Source organism: Rhinoderma darwinii, chromosome 11 (genome assembly GCF_050947455.1).
Source record: "Rhinoderma darwinii isolate aRhiDar2 chromosome 11, aRhiDar2.hap1, whole genome shotgun sequence".
NCBI lineage: Eukaryota > Metazoa > Chordata > Amphibia > Anura > Rhinodermatidae > Rhinoderma > Rhinoderma darwinii.
Window position 1 is genome coordinate 88,780,440 of NC_134697.1, and position 12,900 is coordinate 88,793,339.

The window sequence follows — 12,900 nt, forward strand, 5'->3', positions numbered from 1 at the left end:
TCTAAAACGTCTTTCGCGCGCAATGAATGTCCCCTGGCCCTTTGTAAAGTCCTTAGAAAGAACAAATCATGTGCTAGTTCTTTGTATTGACCACACATACATGTTAATAAGATCACTTCGAGGGCATCTTTTTGTCCAAGCTGAGCAAGGCCAATTTCTCTTGCCTTTTTATTGTCAGGGACCTCCCATCCCATTTAATAATCTAGTCGCCGCCTTTGAGCCCTCTCCAGTTCTCCTATATCCTTTTTACAACATGGAGCCCAAAACGGAATCCAATGACATTTAGATCATAACTTTGTTCTGTGGGTCGTAACGATTGAGGCAAAATAAAATCTACAATGCATTTGGTAAGTCTTCAGACAATTTCACTTTTTCCACATTTTGTTATGTTAAGGCGTTGTGCTAAAATGAAAAAAAAAAATTTCAAAAAAGTTTTCCCCCATCATTCTATAACATAAGTATTCAGACCCTTTGCTAGGACACTTGCAATTTAGTGTTGAGGGCCTCCCATTTCTCTAGATCATCTTTGAAATGTTTCTACACCTTGATTGAAGACGAACTGTGGTAAATTAATTTGATTGGACATGATTGGAAAGACACACCCCTCTCTATATAAAGTCTCACAGCTGACAATGTATATCAGAGCAAAAACAAAGCCATGAGGAGGAAAGAACTTACTGTGGAGCTCAGAGAGAGGATTGTGTGGAGGCACAGATCTGTAGAGGGTTACAAAAAAAATTCTGGTGCACTGAAAAAAAAAAAAGTTACCAGGAGCAAAGTAGCCTCCAAAATTCTTAAATGGAAGAAGCTTGGAACAACCAGGACTCTTGATAAAGCTGGCCGCTTCACCAAACTACGTAATCGGGGGGCCTTGGTAAGAGAGGTGACCAAGAACCCACTGATCACTCTGGCTGAGCTAAAGATTGTGTGCAGATGGGAGAAACTTCCAGAAGGCCAATCATCCCTGGAGTACTCCAACAATCTGGGGTTTATGGCAGAGTGGCCGGAAAGAAGCCTCTCCTCAAAAACAAACAAACACATAAAAGCCCGTCTGGAGTTTGCAAAAAAGCACCTAAGGGACTTTCAGATTAAGAGAAACAAGAGTCATGTCTAGAGGAAACCAGACACTGCTCATCACCTGCCCAATACCATCCCAACAGCGAGGCATGGGGGGTGGGCAGCATCATTCTGTGGGGGTGGGGCTCAGCTGCTGGGACAGGGAGACTGGTCAAGTTTGAGAGAGAGATGAATGGAGCAAAGTACAGAGATATTGTGCTGGACCTCAGACTGGGCCGAAGGTTCACCTTCCAACAAGGCAATGACCCTAAGCACACAGCCAAGACAACACAGGAGTGACTGAGGGACAACTCTGTGAATGTTTTGAGTGTCCCAGCAAGAGCCCTGATTTTAACTCAATCGAACATCTCTGGAGACCAGAAAATGTCCGTGCACCGTCGGTCCCCATCCAACCTGACAGAGTTTGAGAGGATTTGCAAAGAATGGCAGAAAATCCCCAAATCCAAGTGTGCAAACCTTTTGCCATTATACCCAAGAAGACTGGAGGATGTTATCACTGCCAAAGGTGCTCAAGTAATATTTTAGTTTTTCCTTTTCAATAAATTATCAAAGATTACTAACTTTGTGTTTTCACTTTGTCATCATGAGGTATTGAGTGCATGAAAAAACTGAAAGGGTCTGAATATTTTCAGAATGCATTGTATATAGTTTTTTATTTTTGACATCCTTAGCACAACAAAATCACTTTTTTTGTGCTGGACAAGCTGTAGTTTCTATTCGTACCATTATGGGGTACAATTGACTTTTTGATCAAGATTTTTTTTTTTTTTTCGAAGGCGAGGTGACCTAAAAAACAACAATTCGGGCAGTTTTTTTTTTGTTCACAGCGTTCACCATGTGGGACAAATAACAGGATAATTTAATCCCCCCCCCCCCCCAATAATAAAAGGACTTGATGAGGGGAAAAAAAAGGAGATTTTTGTTCTTTTTTGCTTACATTTTTTTTTCCCCAAAATCTTTTTTTCTAGTCCCACTGAATTGATCAGATCTTCTGATCACTGGTATAATACACTGCAATACCTCTGTGCCTAATAGGCTCCATGCATGGCAGAACTGGAGGCCATTGCTAGGCCTACAAATGCCATAGTAACCCATTGGCAACTGGTGATGGAGTCGCAGAAGGGAGGGGGGTGATGGGATACAGTGGACTCTTCCTCTGCTAACCATTTAGATGCCACGATCATTATTGACTGTGGCATCTAAGGGGTTAAACGATTAGGATCAGAACTAGCTCCGAAGCGGGCCGTTGCAGTGTCAGCTGTATGTTACATATATGGCAACTTGCTGAAACCCCCTCCAAAACAATGACATACATGTATGTCAGATATTGCAAATGGGTTATATTCTTACACTATATCCGTGGTGTACTCGGACTTTGCGGTGATGAATCTGTCCCCACTGCTACGCAAGTTTACACAGAAACTAGATCTTCGGGGGAAATTGCCTCTTTCCGTGGATAGAGCAAATTTGCGCAAAATGATTTGGATGCTGAATGGGCATAGGAGTAATGCGCAAATCAAATTGGAGTCCCTACAAAGGGCTATGGATGACAGCAGTCTGGCGATCCCCATTCCCTGAGTTTATTTCTTCGCCTTCATATTACAGCATTTGAGGGGAATGGGGGTTAATGGTGATGGGTTTATTCTGCATGTCTGTGTTTTATATCGTTGCATCAAATGAATGATTAGAAAAAACGTCTCTACTTCGTATGTTAAAAACATTTTTTTCAATCTGGACCGTCTTTTCTCAAGTGAGTTCTCTCATGTAGAATTAGATAAGATTTCCTGGTGAAAGATTTCCCACAATCCGAACATGAAAATGGCTTCTGCCCTGTGTGAATTCTCTGATGATTAACAACATCAGACTTATGCCTAAAACACTTCTCACATTCTGGACATGAAAACGGTCTCTCCCCTGTGTGAATTCTCTCATGTTCAATAAGATGCCATTTCCTGGTGAAACATTTCCCACACTCTGGACATGAAAATGGTTTCTCCACACTATGAGTTTTCTGATGTTTAACAAGATAGGCCTTCTGGCTAAAACATTTCCCACACTCTGAACATAAAAATGGCGCCTCTCGTGTGTGAGTTATTTGATGAACAATAAGATGCTTTTTTCTAGTAAAGCATTTTCCACACTCCAAACATGAAAATGGCTTCTTCCCTGAGTGAGTTCTCTGATGTTCAACAAGAGTTGATTTCATGGTGAAACATTTCCCGCATTCTGAACAAGAATATGGCTTCACCCCTGTGTGAGTTCTCAAATGTTTATAAAGATGCGACATCTGGGTAAAACATTTCCCACATTCTGAGCATGAATATGGTTTCTCCCCTGTGTGAATTCTCAGATGTTTAACAAGACTTGATTTCTGTATAAAACACTTCCCACATTCAGAACAGGAAAATGGCTTCTCCCCTGTGTGAGATCTTTGATGTACAAGAAGATCTGATTTTTGGCAAAAACATTTCTCACATTCTGGACATGAAAATGGCTTTTCCCCTCTGTGCCTTCTTTGATGTTTCAAAAGTTGTGATTTCAGTCGAAAACATTTCCCACATTCTGGACAAGTAAATGGATTCTCATCTTTGTGAATTCTTTCATGCTTAAAAAGATTAGATTTCCTTTTAAAAGGTTTTCCACATTCAGAACATGGGAATATTTTACCTCCTGTATCTTCAATACAATGTTCAACAATCTGTGATTGACCTGGTTCCTCGTGATTAGTGGAATCGGTAGATAGATCTCTGCTGTGAAGGACTAAGGGTATATTTCTGTTAGGAAGTATTGTGGAATGTTCTCCACAATTATCTTCCGTGATATTGTTAGATTTGATTTCATAATTTGGAGATAAAAGTAGATGGCCCACAACGTTTTTGGTGCGGTCATCTGTTGAAAAAAAAAAACAAAAAAGATTTTACTTATTTTTTTCCAAAACAGTTCATACTTGAAACTTCCTATACAAATGATAAGATCAGGCACCATAACACAGTTTTTGACCCATGAAGAGAAGTTCTCTTTTTCAACCACTACTGCTTTGATAATTAAATGTTTATATCAATAACAGAGTACAGCAAAGAATCCTCAAAAATACCAACCTTATATATTTTGGTCAAAATTGGTCAATGATTGACAGCCTTCCCTGTATAAGTGTGCATACACAGATAGCTGTCAATCATTGATGCCTGCCCACTGGACTCCTAAGCATAGATATAGCAGAGATTTAAATTAATAAAGTTATATAGAATTTTTTCTCGCAAAACTAAATATCAATTTGCTAAGCTCCTCCTGCTCCATGACATGTTGCCTGTAGATCAGAATACATGTTCAACATGACAGCATTTGCTCGTTCATCGGCTGATTATTTCCCGATAATTGGCCAATGCAAAAAGCACCTTAACTTTCAAACAACTTATGTTAATCTAATAGTATACCTGATATCTATAAACTTTGTAAATTCCTTAGTGATAACATTTTGTTGTTTTATCCATGCAAATTCTGTGTAAAGTTACTGTCACTAGGTGTCTCCCATCCTGTAATCTGCCGTCCACCCCGTTGTCATGCAAAATCCGTCCCTAGTAACAAAACAAAATTGATGGACTACAGGAAGTGGTGGTGTGTTGCTTCATTGCCGCCTATACAAGTCTATGAAGAGGGAAGTGGGGAGCAGGACGAAGCAGACAGAGAAAGACACAGACATATTGCCTATACAAGTCCATGGAGAGAGGAGTGGGAAAAGGAGGAGGGAGCAGAGTGAGTGTGTCAGACACAGACATGCTGCCCATACAAGTCTATGGGGAGGGGAAGGGGGAGCAGAGTGAAAAAGACAGATGCTGCAGCTTCCTGGTAAGCGTTTTATCTCATCCCAATGCGGAATTCTTAGCTACACTGCTCATTACTACTGTATAATCTCGATGTTGTGATAAATATACATTATATATGATGCGAGAAGAGCAGGAGTCTAATAAAGGATGATAAGTCTAGAACCCCCCACTGAGAAGATAATGGTTATCACGGACCGGTGCCGATTTCTGTAGGAATTTCCTCCTCCTTACACGGCTGGGTTACACCTGCATACGTCTCTTCTTCTGCTGTAACTTCATCTTTGATATCAGATAATTGTTTAACCTAATTTAACATATATATGAAAAAAATAATTTACAAATTATTGCTCCAAGATACATAATTACAATTATCATTACAAGAGGACAATTTGTAAAGAAAAAATAATAAATTTGTAACAGAGTTCCCCGAATACCAGTATTATGTATAGTATTTAATGAGATTTAGTGCCATCTACCTGATGCTGTTGAAAATTCAGATCCTGGAAATGCAATGGACTGTGACATCTCTCATGTGGACTTCTCTTACTGGGTCCACCTGTATGAGACGCATGATTATCAAGGCTGGACACTACTTGGTGATACTAAACATTCAGATTTATGTAGACTAAAGCGGTAAAAACTTTTTAAAAGGTGTAGATATCCTTTTGTTAAGCAGATACTGACATGTAAAAAAAACAACACTATTTCAAAAGGAAATTTTCAGACAAATTGCCTTTAATGATTATCACTCACCGGTACGGTTATCTGTAGGGATTTCCTCCTCCTTACACAGCTGGACTTGCTCTTCTGTTAGGTCTTCAACTTTTAAATCAGTCAAATTTGTTACCTAATTCAATATATATGGAATAAATTATGTACAAATAGGGAGCTGGAGAAGTTTAACCCCTTCCTGACATTTGACGTACGAAGAGCGGAGACGTATGGAGCGGACTCCGTAGCTGAGCTCGTGCCATACAGAGTGGGCTTCAGCTGAATATTACTTCTAATACTTCGCTTGAATGGCCGGAATCGAAGAGCACTCAGATCCCGGCCATTTATATGCATTGGTCAAAATGGCATCAAGTCACCCCAAGCTTGAGCCCCTCTCCCCCCATAACCACAGTGTGCCGATGGGTTATGGCAATTAGAGACTTAATGGAGGCAGCCAGGTCTGCCATCTTTGTCTTCCTATTAATTGATTGTCAAGTCCCCAAAAAATGTGTGGCCTATCCCTCCAAAACAGCTGATCGGCGTGGGTGCCGGGAGTCGGATCCTGATCGATCAGATATTGATATACATCATTTTTTGGGACTAGACAGAGGCAGAGCTAAATAGGAGAACAAAAAAAACGGGAAAAGGCCAATACACTGCAATACATATGTATTGCAGTGTATTGTGCAAGCGATCCAACGATCACATGTCCCCTAGTGGGACAAAAACAATTGTAATAAAATGTTACGAATATATTGGGAAAAAAAATACTAAAAAAGTCAAAAACAAAAACACATAATTGGTATTGCCGTGTCCGTAGCAATCCAAATTATTACACTGTTATTCATCCTGCACGGTAAACACTGTCTAAAAATTAACATATCAAAGGTGCTAGAATTTCTGTTTTTTGGTGAGCTCATCTCCTCAAAAAAAATTGAAAAATAAAGTGATCGAAAAGTCATATGTAACATAAAAATCGTACCAAAAAAAAAAAAAAAGCTTGTCCCGCAACAAACAAGCCATCACAGAGATCCATCGATGGAAAAATTCAAAAAGTTATGGGTCTCAGAATATGGTGACAAAATTATTGTTATTTTTTTAACTAATTGCTTTTATTTTATTAAAGTAGTAAAATAAACTATAAAAATGCCAACACCGTAATCTTAGTGACTCGCAGAATAAGGTCAACACGTCATTTTTAGCCCAAGGTGAACGTGGAACCCCCCCCCCCCCCAGAAAAATAATTATATATATATATATATATATATATATATATATTTTATTTATTTTTTTTTTTTTAAATAATGGGGAAATTCATGAGCCGAGATCAAACACCATCATATAAAGCATTCAACATTTCCATCTACCGGATGATCCTGTGGGACATTTTGCTTCTCCTCTGGATCATTCTTGGAGTACAGAGGACTGGGACTTCTCTCTGGTGTTTTTTCCTTACTGGATCCACCTGTAGAAGACACACAACTAGGGACTTATACATTGTTTATATGTGATCATCATTTCTTGGTAAACCTCAAACTACTCTGCCTTGTTCAGACAGTGAAGTGTCTTGATCGAAAAGCAGGACTGGATTTAAAAGTGTTAGGATCTGTTCACATCTGAGATTCCGTCAAAAATCCTGGACTAAGTAACCCAGTTTGCAGCACTATTTTGTCCGGTAGAATGACAGAAAACCTGGCGGGACCAATTAAAATCAATGGGTTCTGTTGGGCGCTAAAACTGCCGTCACTAGAGTGTTTTACTCCTGTGGGGGGAATGACGGAAATCACCAACATAGATGTGAACAGAGTCTTTGTATTTTAACTTTTCTGCCGTTTATGATCTACTACTGGTTCTTGCTTTACAAAACAAAAATGTTCCAAAACAGTTATGTGAACAAAGCTTTACAGTCAAGGAAAGTCTCCTCTCACCTAGTGATGTGCGAGTCCGGTGGCCCTCCATCATGACGTCCTTGTACAGATCCTGGTGTTCTTCTATATACTCCCACTCCTCCATGGAGAAATAGACGGTGACATCCTGACACCTTATAGGAACCTGATACAAAAACATGGACATTTTGTCTTTGTGTTTTTGTATCCCAAACTATATATATATCCTGAAAGCAGACAACCTGACAATTGCAATGGTCTTAGCCTGCTGTAAATAGCATTGTACACCTTCAGGCCACCTTGACAAGTAGGACCTCTTGAAAAAAAAAACATACATGAAAACTTAGGTTGTCGCATCCAAGCAGAGGCGAATACTAAAAACATTGTAAGGTCTTTTTTCACACAAACTAATCGGAACCTTTACAAGGGGACATGGATACAATTGCCAGCACCACCTGCTTCATTCTGCTGGGGCCGTCCTGGTCCGGAGAGACCACACCTTCATTGCTAGAGGAGAGGATGGTTCGGGAACTGGGACAGGTATCTGTAGGTGTTTTAGGAGTCGGGCCAAAAAAAAATCATGACAAATGAAATTCATCCTGTTTTTTTTTTCTAGCCATGAAAAATGGATGGCAAACAAATTAAAAACGGCCAGGAAATGGATGAAAATTTGGAGACGCTTTTGTTCTTTTTTACGGTCGTGTGAATATAGCCTAAAACTGTTCTTTCTTTCTGCTATCATTTACATCTAACCTATACCAATTGACCCCTTAAGGACAAGCACGTTTTGTCCGTCAGGACCAGAACAATTATTGGGACTTTTCCACCTCGCATTCAGGTGGTCACAACTTTTTTTTTTTTGTTTAATGTAGCTGTATGAGGCTTTATTTTTTGCGGGACGAGTTGTACTTTACATTGGTGCCATTTTTTGGTTCATTTACATTATCGTTGAATTCATATAAATTTTTGTTTTAGCATTAATGCCGAAGAAAAGAAAAAAAAAAAGCAGTTCCGCTGCGGTTTTTACTTTTTTTACAGTACTGTATACACCAGTCATCATAAATTATGCTATACATTAATTGTGCAGGTTGTTACGGTCATGACGATACCAAACGTGTATATTATTATTTTAGGTTTTGGGACTTCTATTTTATAAACTTTATTTATAGTAAAAATTTTGCATTTGTGTATTTTTTTTTACAGATTTTTTATTCATTTTGTTTTTATTTTATTTATCCCATAGGGGATTTTAAAGTTTGAGATATATTTTATAACTATAATGTACTGGCATATATTTATATGCCAGTACAAAAGCCTGTATACTGATAGAAGTATTGTTAGACAGCCCTGGGGTCCTTCCATATAAGCTACCTGTCCATATAAAAAGTAGATCCCAGGAATCCACACAATCCTTTTACAAGGGGGAATGGTAACACCCACCTGTCAATTTATTCATACATTTCTGAAAGGAATAACAGAGGACGAGCACAACGTAGAGTTCGAAGAAAATAAGTTCCAGAATTGGATTACTTACTTTAACAAAAAAAGATGGAAAAAAACAAATGTCAGGAGAGGTGACCGGTCGACCAAATGTGGGGGAGTGGCTATCCACGAACGAGACTGAAATACTTTTGCACAGCTGTGTAGCACTCTCCAACATTTTCACTGGGAAACCCAAATTTGTCATGCGACTGTTGAAAAGGGGTCAATAGAGGAACACTTTATAATCAAAACATTTTAAAAAATTATTAAAAAATTTGTCTTTAACAACTTACATTTTTTTTTATTTAAAATAATTTTTACTTTTTGAGATACAGCTTCTATGTATCCTCTACACATAGAAGTTGTATCTTGCCATCGAAGCCGAACCCGTCAGGTCAGCGGGACTGACGGCTACGGTGAAAGCTGGTCCTGCGTGTATCGATCACATCTTAGTTTATGAAATTATATAAAATCGATAACAGCTGGATCCTGCTTTCACCAAAGCCATCAGTCCTGCTGACCTGACGGATTCGGCTTCTATGTATACTGGACACATAGAAGCTGTATCTCAAAAAGCACATTTTCTTTTAAATAAAAACCAAATTAAAAGTTGTTAAAAATGAAATAAAACGGATTAAAAAAAATTTGCCCTCAAAAGTGCACATAGCCTTGAACCCTCTCCACGGTCCTCCAACTAGGTTACTGAGACTTTGGAAACACTGATAGTCTACAGTCCCAGCAAGCTATACCAGCTTCTCAAGCGGGAGGGCTATTTAAGCCCCAATGCTCTCTTTAACAAGATCCGATTGAGAATGGGGCACCCCGCAGTTATAATTCTCATCACCACCACAACAGAAAGTCCCAAAGGGATACTGGAGACAAGCTGAAATCACACTGTGCAGGGAAGGGAAGAAGCTGTATGATGCGGATAGGACAGCTCCGTACAGCCAACACAGGCACCGCCCCCAGAGAGAGAGCAGCGTTACCGCCCCTTTGGCTAGTATAGCCTCATTCGCATAATACAAAAATGGCTCATAACTCGGAGAGTAAAAGACGGATTGGGATACAAATGACACAGACATCATCAGCGTGACAGCGTCTATGACATGAGCTAGGACATTGGGCTTCACTGAACTGGTGACAGGTCTAATGTTAGCGTAGAAAGTCCCGGTATTCCCAGCAGTCCTCACCTCTCCAGTTAGCAGCTCAGTGATCTTGTTGGTCAGGTCCAGGATCTCCTGATCTCTCTTATGTATTAGTGATTGAGGTGGAGACATCGTGATAGGAACCTGGTTCCTGCTCCGTCCTTCACCCTCTTCAGTTCTCTTCTTCACTACTATGTAATCCTGTACATGGAGAGACATTGATGTCACTTTATACATTCCCGTCACCTCTCCCGTCATGTGCTTGATGTATTAAGATACAAGTCATGACATGGGATATAATTCCCAGAATCCCTCACCTCTCCAGTCAGCAGGTAGATGATCTCTAGGGTGAGGTTTAATATTCTCTCAGTCATCCCATTTCTGTCCTTGTCCATCCTTGTGGTTCAGTCAGGAGAAGACCTGTTTTCCTCCTTCGGGAACCTGAGGTGAAAGAGAGCAAGTTATAAATCATCCTATATGAAGTATACGATCCCACTAATTGGAAGTTATCAAGTTATACTCATACTGAAACAAACAGCAACCTGTGAGTGACATTTGGATAACACTTTGATAGGACACCCCATATAATACGCTGCCATACAGTACACAAATAATGGTGGCAGCATAGTGGCTCAGTGTCCTGGCAGCGCTGGGGTCCTGGGTTTGAATTCAACCAGGGGCAAAATCTGCATGGAGTTTATATGTTCTCCCAGTGTTTGCGTGGGTTTCTTCCGGGTACTCCGGTTTCCTCTCACACCCCCAAAAACATACCGATAATGAATTAAGATTGTGAGCCCCAATGGGGACAGTAAGTGTGGACCTCTGCTGAATATGTTGGCGCTATATAAAGTAATAGAAATAAATAACCATAGTATATGGAAGTACCAGAAATATTGAAAGGCTAACATACGGAGCAAAGCAATTAACCTGTAATAGTACGCCGTCAGTGGCAGTAAGTGCCACACAGTGCTATACTATTACGGCGCGGACAATGCATGGGCATAGACATAGTAGTGAAAACGCGCTACTTTGCATGGAATCGTGGCAAACTGCACCATTTTCCAAAACTGCGGCAAAATCTTGCAGTTTTGCCACGGTTTCAGGCAAAAAACACAGGGACACAAACAGAGGGGCTGGGGGATAAATGAAGCAGAGGCGACAATGAAGGAAGGGGATTGATGGCGCAGGAAAAGGACCACAGGCGAGCTTCAGCTCTCCCTCCTGTGAAGTCGGACCCTTGCGCTGCCACAGACTTGTTTCCCTCCTCCTTTGTGGGTCTTATAAATATACCCTGGTAATAGGAAAAATCATAGGAAGCTCTGGAACGAAGGTGCCACAATCCTCAGTGCTGCGTTTTCAGCTGATCTCTGCCTGTGTGAGCCAGCCGTCTATGCCCACGCTGGTGCCACGCTTGTAGCACCCACTGCTCCAGAAAAACTTAGCAACATCTGACAACAGAGTCTTTTGTGCTAATCCAAGCCTCTAACTGCATAGCGTTTTGCAGCTAATCTAACTTTTTCTTTTTTGGCTTGGTGAGCTGTGCTGCTTATGTTCATAGCTCATGTCCTGCAAACTGTGCCACCAGCGCTGGACCGCCGGGCAGTTCCTAATAACGCCACGCGAGCACCCACACAGCCTTATTGGCTCAATGTGCTTGACTGACGTCATTACAGTGCTGGCGGCACAGTACAATAATTAAAAGGGGTTGTCCATGCACAGACAACTGATGACCTATCCGCAGGATATGATCGGGAGGGTCCAACATGGACCTCGCACCTATCAGCTGCCTCTGGTCGCTATTGGTTGTGCAGGGTATGCAGTATTCGGAGCCGGATGCAGATAGCTCAGACTACTGCATAGCTGCCGTGCTGCAGCTCTGATCCTATTCCGTGACTGGAGCCACCTGCTTCCGGCATGGACATCCAGTGGCCAGAGACAGCTGGAGCGGCTGATCGGTGCGGGGTCCAGGTGTCAGACCCCCACCGTTCATATACGGATGACCTATCCTGTGGATAGATCATCAGTTGTCCATGCGTGAACACTCCTTTCAAGAAGTACACGAAGAGAGGTTATATTATCTGTGGTACTGTGCCGCCCTCCCGCTCTAAATGAACTCCGTCTCATGCGTAAGAATATGCATGAGACGGATTTCAAAGCGTTGGTATTCTTTACAGGCGTCCATGTCACAGAATGTGTAAAAACATAACGGTCATGTGCCCTACTAAATGTGGCTTCATCAGGCTCCATACAGAAGGAGGAGTGGGATATATGAGATGCAGGATTCCTACTCCCATCATCAGCTATGATAGTAGTTCCTTCGCTATAGTTAATCATACTGGGTGGCGGGATGCGAAAGCCTGCAGCAAATAACCCGACTTACGGGGACAGTTCACTGAATGGTTTCTTTTAGCAAAATACAAGAAATTTAAGCTGCCAATAACATAGAAGAAAAAATTCTCACAGCCCCAACACCTCTAAATAATTATTAGCTAGTGTATATTTTTATTTAATAAATTAATTCTCATATTACAGAACAAAAAGTTAGCACACACACAAGATATACATTATATATCAAACATATATATATATATATATATATATATATATATATATAGATACATAGACATAAACTAACATAACAACTCTGTATTATATATATATATACATATATACAGCCATTATACATATACACTGCATAAGACACACTATACATACACCTATATTACATATTGATAGAAACATGATATGCTAACATTACACACAATCCTGTACTTT

General features: G+C 40.5%; 1 protein-coding gene across 1 annotated transcript in view; it reads right to left on the minus strand.

Moving 5' to 3' along the window:
* Nucleotides 1-396: 396 nt before the first annotated feature.
* The window catches only part of LOC142663695 (uncharacterized), a 39,133-nt gene continuing 26,629 nt past the window's right edge, over nucleotides 397-12,900 (minus strand). Inside the window, exons 2-9 of the mRNA XM_075842463.1 lie at nucleotides 10,443-10,566; nucleotides 10,171-10,326; nucleotides 7,541-7,664; nucleotides 6,980-7,077; nucleotides 5,655-5,748; nucleotides 5,378-5,457; nucleotides 5,097-5,205; nucleotides 397-3,966 (exon numbers count right to left, since the gene is read on the minus strand). Coding sequence (XP_075698578.1) covers nucleotides 2,804-3,966; nucleotides 5,097-5,205; nucleotides 5,378-5,457; nucleotides 5,655-5,748; nucleotides 6,980-7,077; nucleotides 7,541-7,664; nucleotides 10,171-10,326; nucleotides 10,443-10,520 — 1,902 coding nt within the window. The 5' untranslated portion in view covers nucleotides 10,521-10,566 and the 3' untranslated portion in view covers nucleotides 397-2,803. The remainder of the gene's footprint in view (nucleotides 3,967-5,096; nucleotides 5,206-5,377; nucleotides 5,458-5,654; nucleotides 5,749-6,979; nucleotides 7,078-7,540; nucleotides 7,665-10,170; nucleotides 10,327-10,442; nucleotides 10,567-12,900) is intronic.